Genomic DNA, 25117 nt, shown 5'->3' with positions numbered 1-25117 from the left:
CTCCCCATTTTTGCCCAGCTACAAAGTTTTCCCCTGCAGGCGGTCAATGAGTCCGAGGTGCTAAAGGGGCTCCTTACACTTGACCCCCCCAAAAAAACGTGTCAGATGGTTTAGACCCTTTCTTCTTTAAGGTTGCTGCCCCTATCATCGCCAAACTGATCTTTTTAACCTGTCTCTCCTATCTGGGGAGGTTCCCATTGCTTGGAAGGCAGCCACGGCTCATCCTTTATTTAAAGAGGGAGATCAAGCTGATCCTAACTGTTATAGGCCTATTTCTATTTTGCCCTGTTTATCAAAAGTGTTGGAAAAACTTGTCAATAATCAACTGACTGGCTTTCTTGATGTCTATAGTATTCTCTTGGGTATGGTTTTCGCTCAGGTTATGGATGTGTCACTGCAACCTTAAAGGTCCTCAATGATGTCACTATTGCCCTTGATTCTAAGCAATATTGTGCTGCTATTTTTATTGACTTGGTCAAAGCTTTTGATACGGTAGACCATTCCCTTCTTGTGGGCCAGCTAAGGAGTATTGGTGTCTCTGATGGAGCTTTGGGCTCGTTTGCTAACTACCTCTCTCAAAGAGTGTAGTGTATAAAGTCAGAAAATCTGCTGTCTCAGCCACTACCTGTCACCAAGGGAGTACCCCAAGGCTCGATTCTACACCCCATGCTCTTCTCAATTTACATCAAAAACATAGTTCAGGTAGTAGGAAGCTCTCTCATCCATGCTGATGATAGTCTTATACTCTTGCCCCTCCCCAAATGTTGTGTTAAATGCTCTACAATAAAGCTTTCTTAGTGTCCAACAAGCTTTCTCTACCCTTAACGTTGTTCAGAACACCTCCAAAACAAAGGTAATGTGGTTTGGTAAGAAGAATGCCCCTCCTCCCAAGGTGTTATTACTACCTCTTGAGGGTTTAGAGCATGAGGTAGTCACCTCATACAGGTCCTTTGGAGTATGGCTAGACGGCGCACTGTCCTTCTCTCAGCACATATCAAAGCTGCAGGCTAAAGTTAAATCTAGACTTGGTTTCCTCTATCGTAATCGCTCCTCTTTCACCCCAGCTGCCAAACTAACCCTGATTCAGATGACCATCCTACCCATGCTATATTACAGAGGCATAATTTATAGATTGTCAGGTAGATGTTCTTTACCATTTGGCCATTAGATGTGCCACCAATGCTCCTTATAGGACACACCACTGCACTCTATACTCCTCTGTAAACTGGTCATCTCTGTATACCCGTCGCAAGACCCACTGGTTGATGCTTATTTATTAAACCCTCTTAGGCCTCACTCCCCCTATCTGATATCTACAGACCTCATCCTCCACATACAACACCCGTTCTGCCAGTCACATTCTGTTAAAGGTCCCCAAAGCGCACACATCCCTAGGTCACTCCTCTTTTCAGCTTGCTGCAGCTAGCGACTGGAACGCGCTGCAACAAACACTCAAACTGGACAGTTGTATCTCAATCTCTAAATCCAAAGACTCAATCATGGACACTCTTACTGACAGTTGTGGCTGCTTTGTGTAATGTTTTGTTTTCTCTATCTTCTTACCCTTTGTGCTATTGTCCATGCCCAATAATGTTTGTACCATGTTTTGTGCTGCTACCATGTTGTTGTTATGTTTTGTTGCTACCATGCTGTGTTGCCATGTGTTGCTGCCTTGCTATGTTGTTGTCTTAGGTCTCTCTTTATGTAGTGTTATCACTCTTGTTGTGATGTGTGTTTTGTTCTATATTTATTTTTTTAAATTTAATCCCAGGGCCCTGTCCCTGCAGGAGGCCTTCTGGTAGGCCATCATTGTAAATAAACAATGGCACTTTATATAATGTTTACATACCCTACATTACGCATCTCATATGTATATACTGTACTCTATCCCATCTACTGCATCTTGCCTATGCCGTTCAGCCATCGCTCATTCATATATTTTTTATGTACATATTCTTATTCATTCATTTACACTTGTGTGTATAAGGTAGTTGTTGTGAAATTGTTAGGTTAGATTACTTGCTAGATATTACTACATGGTCAGAACTAGAAGCACAAGCATTTCGCTACACTTGCATTAACATCTGCTAACCAGGTGTATGTGACAAGAGCCCTGTGGCTTCAGGGTATCCAGCCTGGGAGAAGAGCCCTGTGGTTTCAGGGTATCCAGCCTGGGAGAAGAGCCCTGTGGCTTCAGGGTATTCAGCCTGGGAGAAGAGCCCAGTAGCTTCAGGGTATTCAGCCTGGGAGAAGAGCCCTGTGGCTTCAGGGTATCCAGCCTGGGAGAAGAGCCCTGTGGCTTCAGGGTATTCAGCCTGGGAGAAGAGCCCAGTAGCTTCAGGGTATTCAGCCTGGGAGAAGAGCCCTGTGGCTTCAGGGTATTCAGTCTGGGAGAAGAGCCCTGTGGCTTCAGGGTATTCAGCCTGGGAGAAGAGCCCTGTGGCTTCAGGGTATTCAGTCTGGGAGAAGAGCCCTGTGGCTTCAGGGTATTCAGCCTGCGAGAAGAGCCCTGTGGCTTCAGGGTATTCAGCCTGGGAGAAGAGCCCTGTGGCTTCAGGGTATTCAGCCTGGGAGAAGAGCCCTGTGGCTTCAGGGTATTCAGCCTGGGAGAAGAGCCCTGTGGCTTCAGGGTATTCAGCCTGCGAGAAGAGCCCTGTGGCTTCAGGGTATTCAGCCTGCGAGAAGAGCCCTGTGGCTTCAGGGTATCCAGCCTGGGAGAAGAGCCCTGTGGCTTCAGGGTATTCAGTCTGGGAGAAGAGCCCTGTGGCTTCAGGGTATCCAGCCTGGGAGAAGAGCCCTGTGGCTTCAGGGTATTCAGCCTGGGAGAAGAGCCCTGTGGCTTCAGGGTATTCAGTCTGGGAGAAGAGCCCTGTGGCTTCAGGGTATTCAGCCTGCGAGAAGAGCCCTGTGGCTTCAGGGTATTCAGCCTGGGAGAAGAGCCCTGTGGCTTCAGGGTATTCAGCCTGGGAGAAGAGCCCTGTGGCTTCAGGGTATTCAGCCTGGGAGAAGAGCCCTGTGGCTTCAGGGTATTCAGCCTGCGAGAAGAGCCCTGTGGCTTCAGGGTATTCAGCCTGCGAGAAGAGCCCTGTGGCTTCAGGGTATCCAGCCTGGGAGAAGAGCCCTGTGGCTTCAGGGTATTCAGCCTGGGAGAAGAGCCCAGTAGCTTCAGGGTATTCAGTCTGGGAGAAGAGCCCTGTGGCTTCAGGGTATCCAGCCTGGGAGAAGAGCCCTGTGGCTTCAGGGTATCCAGCCTGGGAGAAGAGCCCTGTGGCTTCAGGGTATTCAGCCTAGGAGAAGAGCCCTGTGGCTTCAGGGTATCCAGCCTGGGAGAAGAGCCCTGTGGCTTCAGGGTATCCAGCCTGGGAGAATAGCCCTGTGGCTTCAGGGTATTCAGCCTGGGAGAATAGGAAATGTGTGGACCCGGTGTCCAAGTAGGCTACACATAGCTATGTGTGTGGAAAACATTTCACCACAGGAAATACATTTAACTTGTTTAGTGTCCTCCGTTTCCACTCACTACTTGTAGCTGTACAGTCCGTTTGTTTGTTGTTTGGTATTGGCTAGCTTAATGTTCTGGTTGCTAGCGTGATGTTCTGGTTGCTAGCGTAATATTGTAGGGCATGAGGAAAGCCCTACAATATTACGCTTTTCTAAGTAGTGAGAACGCTTAAGAGCAGACAATTGTTGAAAAGTCATTTAAACATGTACTTTTCTTAAATATAGCTGTGTAATCAACTAAAACAAACAGACAACAAGAACATTGCGTTTGGAAAATATATATTTTTTGTTTGTTGTTGCTATGAGCCAAATGGGGGTAACCTAGGTAACCACAGTATTTTTCTTTACAGGCGGTGACGTTGGGTGATGACGTCATAATACTGACTGGGACGTTGGCTCTGCCCATGCTAAAACAGACTTTTGGGACTAGAGTTCTCTATCAACTCAATTTCAATTCAAGGGGCTTTATTGCCATGGGAAATGTGTTAACATTGCCAAAGCATTTGAGGTAGATAATATACAAAAGTGAAATAAACAATAAAAAATTTACAGCAAACATTACACATACAGAAGTTTCAAAACAATAAAGACATTACAAATGTAATATTACGTATATATACAGTGTTGTAATTATGTACAAATGGTTAAGGGTACACAAGGGAAAGTAAATAAGCATAAATATGGGTTGTATTTACAATGGTGTTTGTTCTTCACTGGTTGTTATTCTATCTATCTCTATGGGTGCGGCGTCTGTCTCCATGGTAAATAAACATGGCGGTGTCTGGTGAGTGGGAAATAGTTTTCATAAATGTGCAGACAACTTGTGAACGATAAATGTCTCTGGTTATTAATCGCTTGTCATAACGTGGATATGAGTTGCGCTATCAGTTTCAAGATAATTTACTTTTTAGTAGGCTTTAGCATGGGAGAAGTAACGTTATCTACTAACTGGCTAGCCACTTAGCTAGCTAGAGAATGTTCGCTACCTAGCATTCTATCACGAACAGCGACAGCATGTTAAATGTTTAAGCAAGCGTGCTAATCAGACATTTTGGAAAAACATCACTGTAAGCATGTACATAATTAATATGAAATGGGAGGATTTAGAATAAGACTTGTTTAACTGCTCATTTGTCTCATTCTTGCAGGAAAACATCCAATTGTATCCTTTGTTTTTTTTTGTTGTAATGTAGAAGCTGCATTTAATAGCTAGTTAACGTCAGCTATTTCATTAGCTACTGTGACAGCTAACGTTAGTCTGCATCTTTATTCCTTATATAGTGCACTACTTCTGACCAGAGCCCTATGGGTACCGATTTGGGACATAACGTTAGGGACGTCAAAGCTTAGGTTTAGGCTGCTTCACACTCACTATGGAAGCTCTAGTCTAGAGCAGGGGTTCTCAAAAACGGTTTCTCATAACCCAAGTGACATCAAAATAAAAAATAAATAGCATTCAATGAGTTTTACAATGACGTCGGCAGTGCATGGCTGGCTGAAGCAAGTCTCAGGCTCCGGGAAGGAACATTTTTCAAGCCCACCACTTGGTATCGAGAGAGAATTTCGCCGTTTAAGCTAATATCCTGAAATTCTACACAATATGCCACGAGGCAGCGAGAAAACGTTGCCGTTTTAAAGCTGGAGTACTTATTTGACACAATAATAAAGCACTGTTTTGGTAGAAAGCTGAGGGATTGGCCTGGAGAAATGTAACCAATGTTTTGAGGCTATACAGTGTTTTTTTTATTTTACCTTTACTAGGCAAGTCAGTTAAGAACAAATTCTTATTTTCAATGACGGCCTAGGAACAGTGGGTTTAACTGCCTGTTCAGGGGCAGAACGACAGATTTGTACCTTGTCTGCTCGGGGGTTTGAACTTGCAACCTTCCGGATCCAACGCTCTAACCACTAGGCTACCCTGCCGCCGTGTTTGTTTACATTTATACTGTTTACGAACAGAGATTTTTTTTAAGTAAAGCAATTTTAGGTTCTGATGGGGTACAACAGTTGAGCTAACCTCATGAGGCCTTTATAAGTTTTATTCTTCAAGAATTGATTAGTATATCATGGTATTCCATACCAAAAATGCTTTTAGTAACTAAGGATTACATTTTTAAATTACAGTGCATTTATTCTCAACTAGTTTAAAGAAGGCTAGTTTTATTGCTTCAATCAGCACATCAGTTTTCAGCTGTGCTAACATAATTGCAAAAGGGTTTTCTAATGATCAATTTGCCTTTTAAAATTATAAACTTGGATTAGCTAACACAACGTGCCATTGGAACACAGGAGTGATGGTTGCTGATAATGGGCCTCTGTAAGCCTATGTAGATATTCCATTTTTTTTTTTATCAGCCGTTTCCAGCTACAATAGTAATTTACAAAGATTAACAATGTCTACACTGTATTTCTGTTATTTTAATGGACAAAAATGTGATTTTCTTTAATAAAAAAAACAAGGGCATTTCTAAGTGACCCCAAACTTTTGAACAGTAGTGTATATCTTTTTATTTATTTTATCATGCCCTTGCAGTACCTCCGCATACCCCACTTGGAGAACTACTAGTCTAGAGAGCACAGTAAAAGTTTGCTTAGGTGTATTTTTAAACTCTCCATGGTTAAGTAGGAAGACATAGATGTCATTGTTGTAATAAAAAAAAACTCTGAGTGTGCTTGGTTTACCATCATCCTAAATTTAAGTATTGAATTATTTAGTTGTATTTGATTATTTTTACTTTATGCCAATTTCCCCAAGGTTTATGTTACTACATTACACAAGCTCACATTTTCAACACGTACATTTTTTTTGTGGAGATACAAGGTCCTTTTTTCTTCAGATTGGTGATGATAATATAAAAGTTCACTGTCATCACGAATAGATTTAAATCGATTGCTTTAAACAGGTTAATATATGTGGGTTGGTACAGTTCATTTTGTTATATGCGCCTGTCTGTTGCAGGACTTAGAACACTTAGAACACATTTTTAAAGGTACAATGCAGCCCTTTTAATATCAATATCAAATCATATCGGGGTAACAGATAAGTACCTTACTGTGATTGGTTTAAATTAAAATGGTTATCTCCCTCCGACATTCTAGAATTTTGACGACTGTCTTCAACAAATTCTCTTCTTTACAAGTGATGTGAATATTTTTTCTCAGATTCCGTGTGGCCTTTGAAAAGTGTTTGTTTAAACAGTGCATACACAGCAAACGTTTGCTCCTTATTCAATTCATTTCAATGTGATATCGATGGAAGTGAAAAAAAAAAAAACGATTGCATTACGCTTACCGCGTTGTCGACCCACTTGAATCAAAATGCAACACTTCAGAATGTAGCTAGGTGTCTCCTACAAATTGTCCTGTAACCAGTGATGTACACATTAGTCCCAGATTCCGTGTGGTTTTTGAGCTGTGTTAGTTTTAACAGGAAGTGCAACCTCATCTCCCTCCTCTCAAACTATTGATTTCAACGTGATAACCGATTGGAGGGATTGACAAGTGTTTTGCGTTTCTCTTTCTGTTTGTGTCCCACATATCAAAATGCAACATTCCAAAATGTAGCTGACTGTCTTCTGCAGGTTGTTGTCTAACCAGTGAGTAAAATTATGTGGTTTTTACCAGATTTTATCCCCCACCCCCTTAATCGATGTGAGTGATTTATTTTTAAAACAACAGGGTTTTTGGTGCGTGTGCAGTTTTTAAGGTGCTTATTTAAAAAATACAAGTAATATGATTAGTATTGTTTTATGTGTAGACAGTACATTTTATGTTTAGGTTTTCAATATATTACAAACTGTTTCTGCATGTTGGTTATTGATTTGGACACGTTAACTGTGTTTTTACATTCAGCTATTGATCTAAATGTTTTGTCAACAGGAAGCAGCAACAGCATCACTTTCAACTTAAGTTTTAGGGATATAAATTGAACTTTCAACATGAATTTCCAATGGTATTGGACTTACTCACGGGGAAACTGCCGAGTGAGTCCAAAAATGTGCAGTGATTTATTTTGATGATAAAGGCTACCAGAAATCACCAAAATGGGTTTGCCCTGCCTACTCATATCATAGACCCTTGGTTATATCATCTGCCAGTGGGCTACCATTTGCAAGTCTTCGATATGACCTTAACGACACATCTCAGTTGTCTTCCACACCACTGCAGGTCCTGTTCTACCTCAACAGCTGGTATTTTGCTGCCTACTTCCTTGCTGAGGTTCTGATGTTTGTTTACAAAGGTTTGTCGTCTACTCAAATGGTCACACAATGGGGACATAAAGTAATGTTTAATCGATCACTCACTGCCTGCAAACCCAGTGTCAAGGCTAAAAGCAAAATGACTGATTTCTAAATATGCCTTTTTGTATTTCCACAGGATTGTTGTTACCATATCCACCAGCAAGTCTCACGTTGGACGTTGGGCTACTACTTGTTTTCCTGGGCCTTGAGTCCCTCCGAATATTTTACGGTTTGTGTTTAGTTAAGCTGTATTCTGGGCTAGAGGTATGTCTCTGCATCATCACATGGTGTAGAATAATGGGATGGGATGGGGATGGGGATGGGATGGGGCTGGGGATGGGGATGGGGCTGGGGATGGGGCTGGGGATGGGGCTTGGGTGGGGATGGGGATGGGGCTGGGGATGGGGCTGGGGATGGAGCTGGGGATGGGGCTGGGGATGGGGATGGGGATGGGATGGGATGGGATGGGGATGGGGATGGGGATGGGGATGGGGATGGGGATGGGGATGGGGATGGTTTGTGTTTAGTTAAGCTGTATTCTGGGCTAGAGGTATGTCTCTGCATCATCACATGGTGTAGAATAATGGGATGGGATGGGATGGGATGGGGATGGGATGGGGATGGGGCTGGGGCTGGGGATGGGGATGGGATGGGGATGGGGCTGGGGATGGGGCTGGGGCTGGGGATGGAGCTGGGGATGGGGCTGGGGATGGGGATGGGGCTGGGGATGGGATGGGGATGGGATGGGGATGGGGATGGGATGGTTTGTGTTTAGTTAAGCTGTATTCTGGGCTAGAGGTATGTCTCTGCATCATCACATGGTGTAGAATAATGGGATGGGATGGGATGGGATGGGGATGGGGATGGGATGGGATGGGGAGGGGATGGGGATGGGGATGGGGATGGGGATGGAGCTGGGGATGGGGAGGGGCTGGGGATGGGGATGGGGATGGGGATGGGGCTGGGATGGGGATGGGGATGGAGCTGGGGCTGGGGATGGGGATGGGGATGGTTTGTGTTTAGTTAAGCTGTATTCTGGGCTAGAGGTATGTCTCTGCATCATCACATGGTGTAGAATAATGGGATGGGGATGGGGATGGGGATGGTGATGGGGATGGGATGGTTTGGTTTGTGTTTAGTTAAGCTGTATTCTGGGCTAGAGGTATGTCTCTGCATCATCACATGATGTAGAATGATACATGTTCATTAAAACAAGAATATTCACATTATATAGCCTACATTGTGTGCTTATTACTTGTCATATTTATTGCCATAATGGCATCTGGTAGTTCTATTTGGCACCTACCGTAGGACTATGCTATATGTCCTTCCTTAAGATCATGTGCTAACATTTTTTTCCACCCACACTTGTTCCAGGTTGGAAGGGGAACTTAACAGAGCGTTCTCTGGCCATGTCAGTGAGTGTGCTCGTCCTGGTGCCGTGCACAGTGCTGTCTGTGTACTACCTGATGCTGCAGACCTTCGTCCTGCGCCTGGAGTTCATCCTTAATGCTGTGTTACTCTGCTTCTACAGTCTGGAGATGCTGCTAGGAATCATGTCCATATCTGCTTTCTCCAGGTAGGAGAAATATGACCTATAAACTGGTACCCAGGCTTTCTCCAGCAAGAATAAACATGGCATAGCCTGGGTACCAGTCTCTTTCTCCAGGTAGGAGAAACATGACATGACCTAGCCGGCGTACCAGTCTCTTTCTATAGTAGGAGAAACATGACATGGCATAGCCTGGGGACCAGTCTCTTTCTATAGTAGGAGAAACATGACATGGCATAGCCTGGGGACCAGTCTCTTTCTATAGTAGGAGAAACATGACATGGCATAGCCTGGGGACCAGTCTGTTTCTATAGTAGGAGAAACATGACATGGCATAGCCTGGGTACCAGTCTCTTTCTCCAGTAGGAGAAACATGACATGGCATAGCCTGGGTACCAGTCTGTTTCTATAGTAGGAGAAACATGACATGGCATAGCCTGGGTACCAGTCTCTTTCTCCAGTAGGAGAAACATGACATGACCTAGCCTGGGTACCAGTCTCTTTCTATAGTAGGAGAAACATGACATGGCATAGCCTGGGTACCAGTCTGTTTCTACTCTCTTGCCAACTCCTTATGGAATTTACATTTAAAGGGTTGGCAAGAGAGCAAAAACAAACTGGTACCCAGGCTAGGCATGACATGTTTCTCCTACTGGAGAAAGAGACTGGCACCCAGGCTAGGCATGACATACCTGGGTAGATTCCTTGGTTTTAGGCCTCAACAATTGTTGATTATTGATCAATGAATGTATTATGCTTTGCGCTTCAGCTGTGACCTTGCATAATGTTTCACTGTAAAGGTCCTATATCAGTGATGCTGGATGTGACCTTGCATAATGTTTCACTATAAAGGTCCTATATCAGTGATGCTGGATGTGACCTTGCATAATGTTTCACTATAAAGGTCCTATATCAGTGATGCTGGATGTGACCTTGCATAATGTTTCACTATAAAGGTCCTATATCAGTGATGCTGGATGTGACCTTGCATAATGTTTCACTATAAAGGTCCTATATCAGTAATGCTGGATGTGACCTTGCATAATGTTTCACTGTAAAGATCCTATATCAGTGATGCTGGATGTGACCTTGCGTAGCGTTTCACTGTAAAGATCCTATATCAGTGATGCTGGATGTGTCCTTGCGTAGCGTTTCACTGTAAAGATCCTATATCAGTGATGCTGGATGTGACCTTGCGTAGCGTTTCACTGTAAAGGTCCTATAACAGTGATGCTGGATGTGACCTTGCGTAGCGTTTCACTGTAAAGATCCTATATCAGTGATGCTGGATGTGTCCTGATCTACTCAGTGTTTCATTCTCATCAGTTTTTCCTCCATTTTGCTGGTCAGGTCAAAGGTGTACTGAGGAAGAGGAATGCTGCAATGTTCCACACTGTTTCAAGAGGAATGCTGCAATGTTCCACATCGTTTCAAGAGGAATGCTGCAATGTTCCACATCGTTTCAGGAGGAATGCTGCAATGTTCCACATCGTTTCAAGAGGAATGCTGCAATGTTCCACATCGTTTCAAGAGGAATGCTGCAATGTTCCACATCGTTTCAAGAGGAATGCTGCAATGTTCCACATCGTTTCAAGAGGAATGCTGCAATGTTCCACATCGTTTCAAGAGGAATGCTGCAATGTTCCACATCGTTTCAAGAGGAATGCTGCAATGTTCCACATCGTTTCAAGAGGAATGCGGCAATGTTCCACATCGTTTCAAGAGGAATGCTGCAATGTTCCACATCGTTTCAAGAGGAATGCTGCAATGTTCCACATCGTTTCAAGAGGAATGCGGCAATGTTCCACATCGTTTCAAGAGGAATGCTGCAATGTTCCACATCGTTTCAAGAGGAATGCTGCAATGTTCCACATCGTTTAAAGAGGAATGAAGAAAGGTTTTTCACCAGGATTGTTATGTGAACATGTTTAAATCCCACATGTTGTAGTTTTTATATTGTCTGTTAATAGCCAAAATATTAATATTTTTGTAACGATGAAATGTCATCTATTTTATTATTATTATTATTTTTTACCTGTTTTTGTATCAACTGTCAATCTTGTATGGTACTAGCAGCACCAATGGGATTGTCTCATGAGGTTATTCCATCTGCTGTGCCTGATAATGGAATGTATTTGTACAATTTTTGTTGTTGTTGATTCAGAGCACTATATTTCATTATTTACTGTAATAAATACAATTCCTCATTCATTCATTCACCAGAGGACTTTTTTCCTTGAGTAATTTATATGCCTGATTTGCTGAATCCCCCCAGCAGCCTGTGGTTAAACCCAGATCCTAATTGCATAGAACAGGGTTGTTGAACATTCTGAAGCAACGTTGATACATTTTTGTCAATCTCTGGAGAGATGGGCAGTTATTATGATAATATTTTTTAAAACATTTAACAGTTGAAGACATTGAATAAAACGTTTATCCCTAATTACAATGCACAATCAATCTGATGGGGTGAAGCTTTTATGTTCATCAGCAAATGTGGACGAATACGACGTAAGGATGCATGCGCAATCAACCCTGTATGGGGGGAACGGGCGGAAGGGGGGGCGGTGATGCTGTCAGCGAAAGGATCCAGTGTGCCTGAATAGCGGTAGCAGTCATCCATCCCATATAGACATAAAATGCTATTTATTTCTAAGGCATATCAGTGGACTTGCCAGTTGTTGTTAGAAGTAGCTTAGTTATTTTCTTTCTATAATAGGATATTATACAGGCCAAGATATTAGATTCGTTATCGGCAAGGGTGAATAATGCTACAGTCTTCATCATCCGGACTGGTGCAGATGGAGGGATGTGGGGAAGAGGCGAGGGATACGCAGAAAATGCAGGTAATAGATGCTCTCCCGTTACGTGTATTTTAGACATTTTTCCAAGATTACAGAAGTAACATAGTCGTCGGAGCGAGATCAAGGTGACACGTTTTTATTTTTCCATGGAAATGTTTGGCTTCTTCGTTGTACGTAAACTATGCTGAGACAAATCAAAGGGCTGACCCCTCCCAAAACCTCTAGGAAAACCCGGGGTCGGCAAGATTTTGGTAGCTAGATTTGTTTGGGGTCCTTAGCTGGACACACTAAAATAATGATTGGATCTCCGTTGAACAAACCAGATTAGATGCTTGGTAATTGGGAGCATCATATTATATTTTATAGGTAATTTTATCACGGTGATTTTTTTTGTTTCTATAACTACCTAATTTGTTGTTTCTACAAATGAAATCCTATGCACTATAAATGAGGGTCCCACCAAGTAGGCCGGTCCTATTTCTTAATTAAACCTTAGCATTTAAAAAAGAAAGAAAGAAAATGTTAATTGAAGCATGATTACACAATGGGCCTATTTAAAACTGGGGTGATACTACTGTACAAATAATTATAATAAAAGTATAAAATCTGTGGGCCACATCCTTTAACAGTATGCTAGTCAACACCATTTTATAATTTTTTTAAAAGTTCCCTCATCAATCAACACACAATAACCCATAATCATAAAGCAAAAAAACAAACCGGTTTTTAGACATTTTTGTAAATGTATTAAATATAAAGAACTGATATCAAATATACGTAAGTATTGAGATACTTTACTCAGTACTTTGTTGAAACACCTTTAGCAGTGATTAATACCTAGAGTCTTCTTGGGTATGATGCTACAAGCTTGGCACACCTGTATTTGGGGAGTTTCCAATTCTTCTCCTCTCAATCCTCTCAAGCTCTGTCAGGTTGGATGGGGAGGATCTCTACACAGCTATTTTCAAGTCTCTCCAGAGATGTTCGATCGGGTTCAAGTCCGGGCTCTGGCTGGGCCACTCAAGGACATTCAGATACTTTTCCCAAAGCCACTCCTGTGTTGTCTTGGCTGTGTGCTAAGGGTTGTTGTCCTGTTGGAAGGTAAACCTTCGCCACAGTCTGAGATCCTGAGCGCTCTGGAGCAGGTTTTCATCAAGGATCTACCTGGACTTTGCTCCATTCATCTATCCCTCGATCCTGACTAGTCTCCCAGTCTCTGCCGCTGATTAACATCCCCCACAGCATGATGCTGCCACCACTATGTTTCACCTTAGGAATGGTGGCAGGTTTCCTGAAGATGTGACGCTTGGCATTCAGACCAAAGAGTTCAATCTTGGTTTCATCAGACCAGATAATCTTGTTTCTCATGGTCTGAGAGTCCTTTAGGTGCCTTTTGGCAAACTCCAAGCGGGCTGTCATGTGCTTTTTACTGAAGACTGGCTTCCGTCTGGCCACTCTACCATAAAGAACTGATTGGTGGAGTGCTGCGGAGATGGTTGTTCTTCTGGAAGATTGTCCCATCTCCACAGAGGAACTTTGGAGCTCTATCAGAGTGACCATCAGGTTCTTGGTCACCTCCCTGACTAAGGCCCTTCTCCCCCAATTGCTCAGTTTGGCTGGGCGGCCAGCTCTAGGAAGAGTCTTGGTGGTTCCAAACTTCTTCCATTTAGGAACGATGGAGTCCACTGTGTTCTTGGAGACCTTCAATGCTGCAGACATTCTTTGGTACGCTTCCCCAGATCTGTGCCTCGACACAATCCTGTCTCGGAGCTCTTAGGACAATTCCTTTGACCTCACGGCTTGGTTTTTGCTATGACATGCACTGTTAACTGCGGGACCTTATATAGACAGGTATGTGCCTTTCCAAATCATGTCCAATCAATTGAATTTACCACAGGTGGACTCAAGTTGTAGAAACATCTCAAGGATGATCAATGGAAACAGGATGCACCTGAGCTCGATTTTGAGTCTCATAGCAAAGGGTCTGAATACTTATGTAAATAAGGTATTTCTGTTTTTATTTTTTTATAAATTTGCAAACATTTCTATAAACCTGTTTTTGCTTTGTCATTATGGGGTATTGTGTGTAGATTGAGGGAAAAAAATAATTGAATCAATTTTAGAATAAGGGGTCTGAATACTTTCCGAATGCACTGTGTGTGTATATATACAGTAGCATTTAAAAGTTTGGACACACCTACTCATTCAAGGGTTTTTCATTATTTTTTACTATTTTCTACATTGTAGAATGAAAGTGAAGATATCAAAACTATGAAATAACACATATGGAATCATGTAGCAACTGAAAATATGTCAAACAAATCCACAAATTTTATATTTGACATTCTTCAAAGTAGCCACCATTTGCCTTGATGACACACTCTTTGCATTTGCTCAACCAGCTTCACCTGGAATATTATTCCATCAATCTTGAAGGAGTTCCCGCATATGCTGAGCACTTGTTGGCTGCTTTTCCTTCACTCTGAGTTTCAACTCATCCCAAACCATCTCAATTTGGTTGAGGTAGGATGATTGTGGAGGCCAGGTCATCTGATGCAGCACTCCATCACTCTCCTTGGTCAAATAGCCCTTACACAGCCTGGAGGTGTGTTTTGGGTCATTGTCCTGTTGAAAAACAAATTTTAGTCCCACTAAGCGCAAACCAGATTAAATGGTGTATCGCTGCTGTAATGGTTTCGTGTTGGTGGCAGGGAAGTCAGGGGCAGGAGAATCGAACTTGGTATAAATGGAGTTGTTTAATCAGTGCTTCACAAAAATGACAAAATAATAAAAAGTGGGTACAAAACCCGTCGCACACCAACACATAGTACACAAACATACAATCAAACAATCTCCGACAAGGACATGATGGGAAACAGAGGATTAAATACACAACATGTAATTGATGGGATTGGAACCAGGTGTGAAGGAAGACAAGACAAAACTAATGGAAAATGAAAAATGGATCAGTGATGAAAAGAAGGTTGGTGACGTCGACCGCCGAACACCGCCCGAACAAGGAGAGGGAGCGACTTCGGCAGAAGTCATGACAGCTGCAGAATGCTGTTGTAGCCATGCTGGTTAATTGTGCCTTGAATTCTAAATAAATCACAGACAGTGCCACCAGCAAAGGCCACCAAAACCATCACACCTCCTCCATGCTTCACGGTGGGAACCACACATGCAGAGATAATCTTTTCTCCTACTCGGTGTCTCACAAAGACACAGCGGCTGGAACCAAAAATCTCAAATTTGGAATCATCAGACTAAAGGACATATTTCCACCAGTCTAATATCCATTACTTGTGTTTCTTGGCCCAAGCAAGTCTCTTCTTATTATTGGTGTCCTTTAGTAGTGGTTTCTTTGCAGCAATTCAACCATGAAGGCCTGATCTCATGCAGTCTCTTCTCAACATGATGTTGAGATGTATGTTACTTGAACTCTGTGAAGCATTTATTTGGGTTGCAATTTCTGAGGCTGGCAACTGTAATGAACTTATCCTCTGCAGCAGAGGTAACTCTGGGTCTTCCTTTCATGTGGCGGCCCTCATGAGAGCCAGTTTCATCATAGCAATTGATTGTTTTTGCAACTGCACTTGAAGAAACTTTCACTGACTGGTATTGTGTATATATATATATATATATATATATATATATATATATATATATATATATATATTATAGACATTATGGACAGTATATGGATAGAATATGTAGTATATAGAATACATAGAATAGTATATGTACAGCAATAGCTAAATAGGATGGCCTTGAATACAGCATATATATAAATGAAATGGGTAAAACAGTATGGAAACATTATCAAAGTGTCAAGTGTTCCATTATTAAAATGACCAGTGTTCCATTATTAAAATGACCAGTGTTCCAGGTCTATGTGCATAAGCAGCAGCCTCTAAGGTGCAGGGTTGAGGAAATGGGTGGTAGCCGGCTAGTGACAGTGGCTAAAGTTTAGGGCAGAGTACTTGGGAGAGGTTGGCTAGTTGGTGACTATTTAACAGTCTGATGGCCTTGAGATAGAAGCTGGTTTTCAGTCTCTCAGTCCCAGCTTTGATGCACCTGCACTGACCTCGCCTTCTGGAGGATAGCGGGGTGAACAGGCCGTGGCTTGGGTGGCTGAGGTCCTTGAGGATCTTCTTGGCCTTTCTGTGACACCGGGGGCTGTAGATGTCCTGAAGGGCAGGAGGTGTGCCCCCGGTGATGTGTTGGGCTGACCCCACCAACCTCATGGAGAGCCCTGCGGTTGCGGACAGGGCATTTGCTGAACCAAACGGTGATACAGCCTGACAGGATGCTCTCAATGGTGCATCTGTAAAAGTTTGTGAGGGTCTGCCACAGACTGAAATTCCATGACAGATAGAGACAGTGTGTTGACAGAAGGTCAGTGTCGTGAGTCCAGTGTCCTATCCTTCATACCCTATAACAATGAAGGCCTATGGGATTACTGTAGTCAATTAACTACATTTAAACGGATTGTGAATGGAGATCTATTTGTGTTTGTTAAGTGGTGACTGTGGCCTGCATATGATCGTATTGTAGAACATGACTTTCTTGTGACCCCATTCCTTCCTGTTTCCTCAGTGCATGAAACTGACTAAAGAGAGAGATGAAGCAGAGAGCCAGCTGAAACACATCAAGAGAGGTGAGTTCCAGACACTGACCCATCACACATTTTACACTACTGTTACACTCATTACCCTTCCTCACACCTCTCTACACACCCCTCTGGTGATGGCCGCCTCTCCAAACTGGCTCCTGAATGGGTGGGTGTAAGAAGGTATCCCAGTTTTCCATCACCCACGCGGAGCCTCAGCCAACCATAGTCATGGACTTGTGTTTTGGCAAACCTGCCCAGTTCTTCCTAGCAACATGTAATAAAATACTACAGTAGCTCCATTAACAATTGATTTGGTAAGGAACAAGGTTACAGGGTTGAGTGCTGGAGTCTGATATCATTATGCGAGGTAAGAAAGACAATAATCATTCAACATTCACAGCTACGGTATACTGTAGGTTTAACGTTCAGTGTAGCATTAGTATGACAGTGTTGTTGTGCTACTTTCTCATAGCTTTCAGTTAGCTGTCTTTGGGAATGTTGAATTATAGATTGCGTCATCAGCATTTCATTCAGATGGTTGGCTGTATCGTTACAAGTCCAGTTTCTGTAATGCTTCTGCTTGACACTTTTGTAGGATCGGTAAATCGTGTAAGAAGTTCTTACCTTTTGAAGTGCAGCATGAAACCATTTTTCTTACATAACCTAATAAAGTTAGATGTGTGTCTCTCTCCTCAACCAAGCTGGAACCAATTCTGCTGACCAGTTTCAGCTTCCCAGACAGGCAGTCTTTTAACAGAGAGGTAGCCTAATTTTGTTTGCTGGCCTTCAACCTAAACAATAGATAGTTAAAGACAGGTTGCTCTGAATTATGACTATAGACTCCTAGACTCCATAGGAGTCTTCAGCTGCGGCAAAATAACGTGTTATTACCAAGTCTTATTATAATCAGGGGACTGTGTCTCTCCTCCGTCCTCTGCTGTGGTCGGCATTCATTCATCTCGCTGATCTGAACCACAGTCACCATGACAACACCTCGTGTTATTTCACTGCATTATTCAAATCCTCAATTATGCATGATTCATTACTAGAGAAAGAGAGAGGGGCTGCTCCTGTGTTCCAGTCTGGCATCTATTCTATTGTGTTCTTTCATTCAGAGTGATACTGTATATTTTATAGGTACATTATACTCTAGTCAATATAGGGATATAAGCTTTTAAAATATAATTTCAAGTTGACATGCACTTAAAACAAGATATATTAGTATGTATGACCAACTACAATTTATCATACAATTACCATTAGCTATATAATCTCTGAAAATGAAGATAGCTTATTTTCAATATTACTGAAATCCTGTAATTATAGGCTATAAACTATTTGCTTTGCTAGGACCAGAAGATGGCTGATTTACATTCAAACAACAATAGTACTTCCAAGACCACATCGCTGACTCAGGCCTGCAGCATTTGACGCAGCGAGCCAGCATGACTCTGCAATCCCTGCTGATTAGCCTAGCTTAGCTCCTCTCCCTCCTGACAGCGATAAATGCTTGGTGTCTAGGATAATATTCTGCTGCCCCTGTAGAGGAGCTCTGAGTAAGTCACTGTCTGTATCCCAAATGACACCCTGGTGAAACGTAGTGCGCCATGTAAGGAATAGGGTGCCATTTGGTACACAGGCACTGCCTTCCTCAGCGCTCCTCTACAGAGTGTATGACACCATGTTAAAGGCAGGTTTTTTTGGAGGCAACATTCAGCTCAAGGAGCATTGTGCATAGAGCAGTTATTGACCTAGAATCTCTACTACAATACAGACACACAGCCCCTCCAGCTCTGCTCTTCCAATAGTCTCATGTGGAGATCCACTATCCAGGGAGTCAGAGAGGAGTAGTTTAACCGTGGGACAGCTATAGAGATCAGCCTGTCATCATGTGTGTGTTGCAGAACTTTCCTACTGCTCCTAAGCGTGATAACAAGCAGAATCACCTATCCCCTTTCCCAGAATTCTCACAGACTCATGCATGCTCAGTGTCAGACGCCAGGGTTAGGATCGACCTACTGCTTTGTAAAAATGTTGTAAATCAAGCCGGGGATAATATGCAGAGGCATGTGTGTTCAGAAGGCATTAAAGCAAGTGAATGAATAAGCATTAACATGTTGAATATTGCATTAACATGTTGTGTTTTTTTGCTGCAACAAAACAATATAGCACATGAATAAACACAGTGGCTGCTTCGGCAGAACACAGAGGACAGGGGGAGTTTAGCAGCCTAGGTAGGCTGTTGTATCCCGAGTTGGATTGATGAAACAGATGAAACCAGATTCTCCCTTTGAGTGGCCAGATGTACTGTAGTAGTATACACTCTATCAACTACGATGCGTAGGGAGCAATATTCCCTCTCATTTTTTTTCCAACACTGAGCAAATATCAGGTCTGCTGAGCACAAACTTGAATGTTGTGAAGAATTCTGTGCAATTTTTTTGGTGCGCGTTTATTGTGAACACTGAGGCTGTACCCTCTTTAAGTTACAGTTATAACTGTGGCTATTTGATCATCATGTAGTCATAATTCTATCAGAGTGGCCTACCATCAAAAACAATGGAGAAAAATACATCCCTTAACATTTTAACATGGAAATAGCTGTTCTATCATTTCAGCCTACAGTAGCAGCTAATGTGTGGTTTTCAATGCTGGCCTACATTCCATGAGACTTGAGAAAAAAACATGCAGAGCTTATCAGCTTGTCCTTCAGACAAGGAGGTGACTGAAAATGTTGTGTTGGTTTGATGCAAGAAACAAAATAGAATTATTCCCATACATTACAACAGGGAATCAGACAAATTATGCTACCCTCTGCCTATTGGCTACTCGTCAGAAAATACAACACTCCCCCTTTAAAACAGAAAAAAAGCTCTTTACCTGACTAGTTTTTCAAAGATGGCTAGAAATACGTTTTGTGCTCTTGTAGGAAGCAACCACTCCCCCATTGCCGACTAGAAATGAGCTATAACTGGGCTAATAACTCGCTAACTAGCAAAATATATTAACCAAATGTGCACACGTGGCTACATGCAGCTCTCACTTTGATCTCAAAACAAGCACATCTTCTCACAACCGCACATACTGTATAGCCTTAACATTGTCCAGTTCAAAGTTAATGGCACAGATTCATACATGGAAATGGTCTATTTGCATACAGTATAAGGATAATGCAGCTCTGATTGGATATGGCGCACCGGTCTGGTAGAGTAGCGGTCGTGCCTGTCAATGCAATAGAATCCTACTCCAATGCGCTCTGTTTCAGAATGTTGCATTGAAAGTAGCTTAACACTGCGTTGATTCGATCACAATTCCCACAGAAGAGGGAAACGTCGATATTGTTCACTAATAGGGGAAACAGTAGAAAGTTGAGTGAAGCTTCATCTCGTGCTTCTCTGCTCTGGCTGAAATGTATTCTGCACTGCAGTCATGCACACAAGCAGTTGAGAGGGAACATTGGTTGGGTAGCATTTCAATAATTTACAAATGATGGCTATCTGGGTGTTGTGGGTGTTATGGGTGTAGTGGATTTTGGGGGTGTAGTGGCTTTTGGGGGTGTTGTGGCTTTTGTGGGTGTAGTGGCTTTTGGGGGTGTAGTGGCTGTTGGGGGTGTAGTAGGTGTAGTGGCTTTTGGGGATGTTGTGGGTGTAGTGGCTTTTGGGGGTGTAGTGGGTGTTGGGGGTGTAGTGGGGGTTGTAGGTGTAGTGGATGTTGTGGGTGTTGGAGGTGTAGTGGGTGTTGGGTTTTTTGTAGGTGTAGTGAGTATTGTAGGTTTAGGAGGTGTAGTGGGTTTAGGGGGTGTTGTAGGTGTTGTAGGTGTTGTTGGGGTTGTAGTGGGTGTTGTGGGTGTTCTAGGTGTAGTGAGTGTGCCAACATGCAATGGTTATGTGCAAATGGGAGAATGATTGCACCTCTTTTCCTTTCAACAACAGCACCCAATCTAATTTGCCCGTGAAATATTTTAAGAACATTTTAAGTACTGTAACCTTTTGTTTTGAAACAAAAATAACCACAAAAATTCAGGATAAGCTTAAATATTGAGTGGAACCACATGGACCTTAGTTAATGTGATTGTAGAGTATTTAGTAGCTAGAGTAAATACTAATAAATGACTTTAAAGGGCCAGAGCCTTCCTGGTCTCCAGTGAAACGTGATCTGGTTACATCAGAATGTCACATGGACCCTGCTAAAGTTCTGTCTGGAGAAAGAGAAGGAGAAATAGAGGGAAACTGAATAGCTCAATGAGGAGGAATAGAGGGAAACTGAATAGATCAATAAGGAGAAATAGAGGGAAACTGAAAAGCTCAATAAGGAGGAATAGAGGGAAACTGAATAGCTCAATGAGGAGAAATAGAGGGAAACTGAATATATCAATAAGGAGAAATAGAGGGAAACTGAATAGCTCAATGAGGAGGAATAGAGGGAAACTGAATAGATCAATAAGGAGAAATCGAGGGGAACTGAAAAGCTCAATAAGGAGAATGGGAAATAGAGGGAAACTGAATAGCTCAATAAGGAGAAGGGAAATAGAGGGAAACTGAATAGCTCAATAAGGAGAAATAGAGGGAAACTGAATAGCTCAATGAGGAGGAATAGAGGGAAACTGAATAGATCAATAAGGAGAAATCGAGGGAAACTGAAAAGCTCAATAAGGAGAATGGGAAATAGAGGGAAACTGAATAGCTCAATAAGGAGAAGGGAAATAGAGGGAAACTGACTAGTTCAAAGGGGAAATACAGTAACACAATAGACATATTGTCTTTATCATATATAATCCAGTGTGTGTTGTTAGTCCCCCATTCTGTCATTCAATCATTATTTAAAATAGGAGTCAAATCGTACCATAAAACAATAAAACTAACTGCAATGTAATGTTTTTTTTGTATTCCAGTTTCCCAAATGGTGATCGAGGAGGTGAGCGTTCTGCAGACGCAGCTGGAGATAGAAAAATCCTGCAGAGAAAATGCTGAGGCCCTTGCCACCAAGGTAAGAGGCTGACACTGCGGGTGGTTAAATGGATCTAGACTAGAGATCATTAGAATGTTGGTTATTTGTATAGACTTGTGTGCATAATGTTGGTTATTTGTATAGACTTGTGTGCATAATGTTGGTTATTTGTATAGACTTGTGTGCATAATGTTGGTTATTTGTATAGACTTGTGTGCATAATGTTGGTTATTTGTATAGACTTGTGTGCATAATGTTGGTTATTTGTATAGACTTGTGTGCATAATGTTGGTTATTTGTATAGACTTGTGTGCATAATGTTCATTTCCATAAGCCTCTGATGTGTAGGCTACAGTACATACAATATCATTACAATATCACAAACAATCAACATGCTAAATCAGTGTATTTTGATGTGTGCTATCGATCTCTGTTATCAGCTTGACATAATTTGTCTTTATCATATATAATCCAGTGTGTGTTGTTTGTCCCCCAGTTGAACAGTGAGAACAGGAAGCTGAAGTATCTGAGCCTGTCGTCTCGACCCTGTCTGGATGAGATGCTACCTAGTATCACAGACTGCATGCCTCTGGAAGAGGAGACGGACACACAGGACACCAGCCCTGACCCGTACAGCCTGTACCAACAGCAGGGTAAAGGTACCAGACCCGTACACAGACAGTACCGGGTATCTACCAGACCCGTACACAGACAGTACCGGGTATCTACCAGACCCGTACACAGACAGTACCGGGTACCTACCAGACCAGTACACAGACAGTACCGGGTACCTACCAGACCACTACACAGACAGTACCGGGTAGCTACCAGACCCATACACAGACAGTACCGGGTAGCTACCAGACCCGTACACAGACAGTACCGGGTAGCTACCAGACCCGTACACAGACAGACACACAGGACAGCAGCCCTGACCCGTACACAGACAGTACCGGGTAACTACCAGACCCGTACACAGACAGTACCTGGTAGCTACCAGACCCGTACACAGACAGACACACAGGACACCAGCCCTGACCCCTACAGCCAGTACCAACAGCAGGGCAACGCTATATCAGACCCTTTGTCTTGATTTGTCTTGACAGGGTTATGGACTGACTGCAATGAAATTATGTTGTGCCTGTACAGCATATTAGGATTCCCCTTTCTGTTGTTTTTTCTAATGGTATTTCCAGTAGCAAGATAAACCATGTTAAAATGCCAGAGTAATAGAACTATATGTTAGAATCTTAGTCGTGAAGAGATGTCATCACGTCATGTCACCCAGGAACCTGTTTCTTCCCCTCCAGAGCTGCAGGAGACAGTGAGCACTCTGCTGGAGGAGAAGAAGAGACTTTCCTGTCAGCTTCAGGAGCAGCAGAGACAGATTGAAGAACTAACAGCCCTGGTGAGTATCTACTACCAGGCCTGGTAATCAATACCTCTCACAGGAGTTCTGTCTCAGACAAGCACAGAACTTGTCTCTGTCTGATTGTGGTGGGATTTTGAGGGTGGATGAGAAGACTTGTATTCTATTATATGAGCGTGAATGCAGAATATCTCTGTTCAGATAGTCTCATCTTTTTCCCAGTGCATTCGGAAAGTATTCAGACCCCTTGACGTTTCAAACATTTTGTTATGTTACAGCCTTATTCTAAAATGGATTCAAGTGTTTCCCCCCCTCCTCACAATACCCCATAATGACATCACAATACCCCATAATACCCCATAATGACCCCATAATGACATCCCAATACCCCATAATGACATCACAATACCCCATAATACCCCAAGAACATTCTTGTTCTTCTCCCATTCCTTTTGTAAATAACCCATTTCTGTTTATTCATTTTAATAAATGTGCAAAAATGTCTAAAAACCTGTTTTTGCTTTGTCATTATGGGGTATTGTGTTTAGATTGTTGAGGGGGAAAAAAAGATTCCATCCATTTTAGATTAAGGTTGTAACGTAACAAAATGTGAAAAAAGTCAAGGGGTCTGAATACTTTCCGAATGCACTGTGTATACAGTATATTATATTCTCAGCCATGTTGAAGCACCATAAACCTTGATTGTTCATGTTTTACCAGCCTTTTTGCTTGCTTGTTTTTGTAGGCTGAGAAGGAGCAGGCTGAAATGAAGGAGCTTCACAAAACCATTGAGCAGCAAGGCAAGACCATCAAGAGGTTCAATAGAGGTGACATCACAATACCCCATAATGACATCTCAATACCCCATAATGACATCCCAATACCCCATAATGACATCTCAATACCCCATAATGACATCCCAATACCCCATAATGACATCTCAATACCCCATAATGACATCACAATACCCCATAATGACATCCCAATACCCCATAATGACATCACAATACCCCATAATTTATCACCAAAGCCCCATATACTACCCACCATTGCGACCTGTACGCTCTCGTTGGCTGGCCCTCGCTTCATACTCGTCGCCAAACCCACTGGCTCCATGTCATCTACAAGACCCTGCTAGGTAAAGTCCCCCCTTATCTCAGCTCGCTGGTCACCATAGCATCTCCCACCTGTAGCACACGCTCCAGCAGGTATATCTCTCTAGTCACCCCCAAAACCAATTCTTTCTTTGGCCGCCTCTCCTTCCAGTTCTCTGCTGCCAATGACTGGAACGAACTACAAAAATCTCTGAAACTGGAAACACTTATCTCCCTCACTAGCTTTAAGCACCAACTGTCAGAGCAGCTCACAGATTACTGCACCTGTACATAGCCCACCTATAATTTAGCCCAAACAACTACCTCTTTCCCAACTGTATTTAATTTTAATTAATTTATTTATTTTGCTGCTTTGCACCCCATTATTTTTTATTTCTACTTTGCACATTCTTCCATTGCAAAACTACCATTCCAGTATTTTACTTGCTATATTGTATTTACTTTGCCATCATGGCCTTTTTTGCCTTTACCTCCCTTCTCACCTCATTTGCTCACATTGTATATAGACTTGTTTATACTGCATTATTGACTGTATGTTTGTTTTTACTCCATGTGTAACTCTGTGTCGTTTTATCTGTCGAACTGCTTTGCTTTATCTTGGCCAGGTCGCAATTGTAAATGAGAACTTGTTCTCAACTTGCCTACCTGGTTAAATAAAGGTGAAATAAAATAAAATAAAATAAAAAAATGACATCACAATACCCCACTCATAATAGAGGTGAGTGACATGATACTCCCATCTCACCATCCTTAATCAACTGTCAAGGCTACTGCTACACAATCTTCCTATTCCCTTCAGAGACATCATCGTGGTAGAGAGACATCATCGTGGTAGAGAGACATCATCGTGGTAGAGAGACATCATCGTGGTAGAGAGACATCATAGTGGTAGAGAGACATCATCGTGGTAGAGAGACATCATCGTGGTAGAGAGACATCATCGTGTTAGAGAGACATCATCGTGGTAGAGAGACAT

The 25117-nt window shown here is 42.5% G+C and overlaps 1 protein-coding gene across 7 annotated transcripts in view; it reads left to right on the top strand.

Moving 5' to 3' along the window:
• The first annotated feature begins 4190 nt into the window (after window positions 1–4190).
• Window positions 4191–25117, top strand: part of LOC109910208 (transmembrane protein 216) — a 35298-nt gene continuing 14371 nt past the window's right edge. For 2 of the 7 annotated variants that reach the window (XM_031797871.1, XM_031797873.1), the window contains exons 1-6: window positions 11853–12137; window positions 16695–16755; window positions 21602–21696; window positions 22154–22316; window positions 22968–23065; window positions 23772–23853. In XM_031797871.1, the coding sequence (XP_031653731.1) occupies window positions 12060–12137; window positions 16695–16755; window positions 21602–21696; window positions 22154–22316; window positions 22968–23065; window positions 23772–23853 (577 nt within the window). In that variant the 5' untranslated portion in view covers window positions 11853–12059. Of the gene's footprint in view, window positions 4283–4646; window positions 4661–7644; window positions 7739–7875; window positions 7969–9116; window positions 9319–10641; window positions 11507–11850; window positions 12138–16694; window positions 16756–21601; window positions 21697–22153; window positions 22317–22967; window positions 23066–23771; window positions 23854–25117 lie in introns of those variants that run through there. The other 5 variants (XR_004204246.1, XM_031797875.1, XM_031797872.1 and 2 more) reach the window with 5 other exon arrangements.

This window comes from Oncorhynchus kisutch, linkage group LG19 (genome assembly GCF_002021735.2).
Source record: "Oncorhynchus kisutch isolate 150728-3 linkage group LG19, Okis_V2, whole genome shotgun sequence".
NCBI classification, from domain to species: Eukaryota; Metazoa; Chordata; class Actinopteri; order Salmoniformes; family Salmonidae; genus Oncorhynchus; species Oncorhynchus kisutch.
The sequence above is the reverse complement of the archived record's forward strand: the minus strand, read 5'-3'. Positions and strand labels throughout refer to the sequence as shown.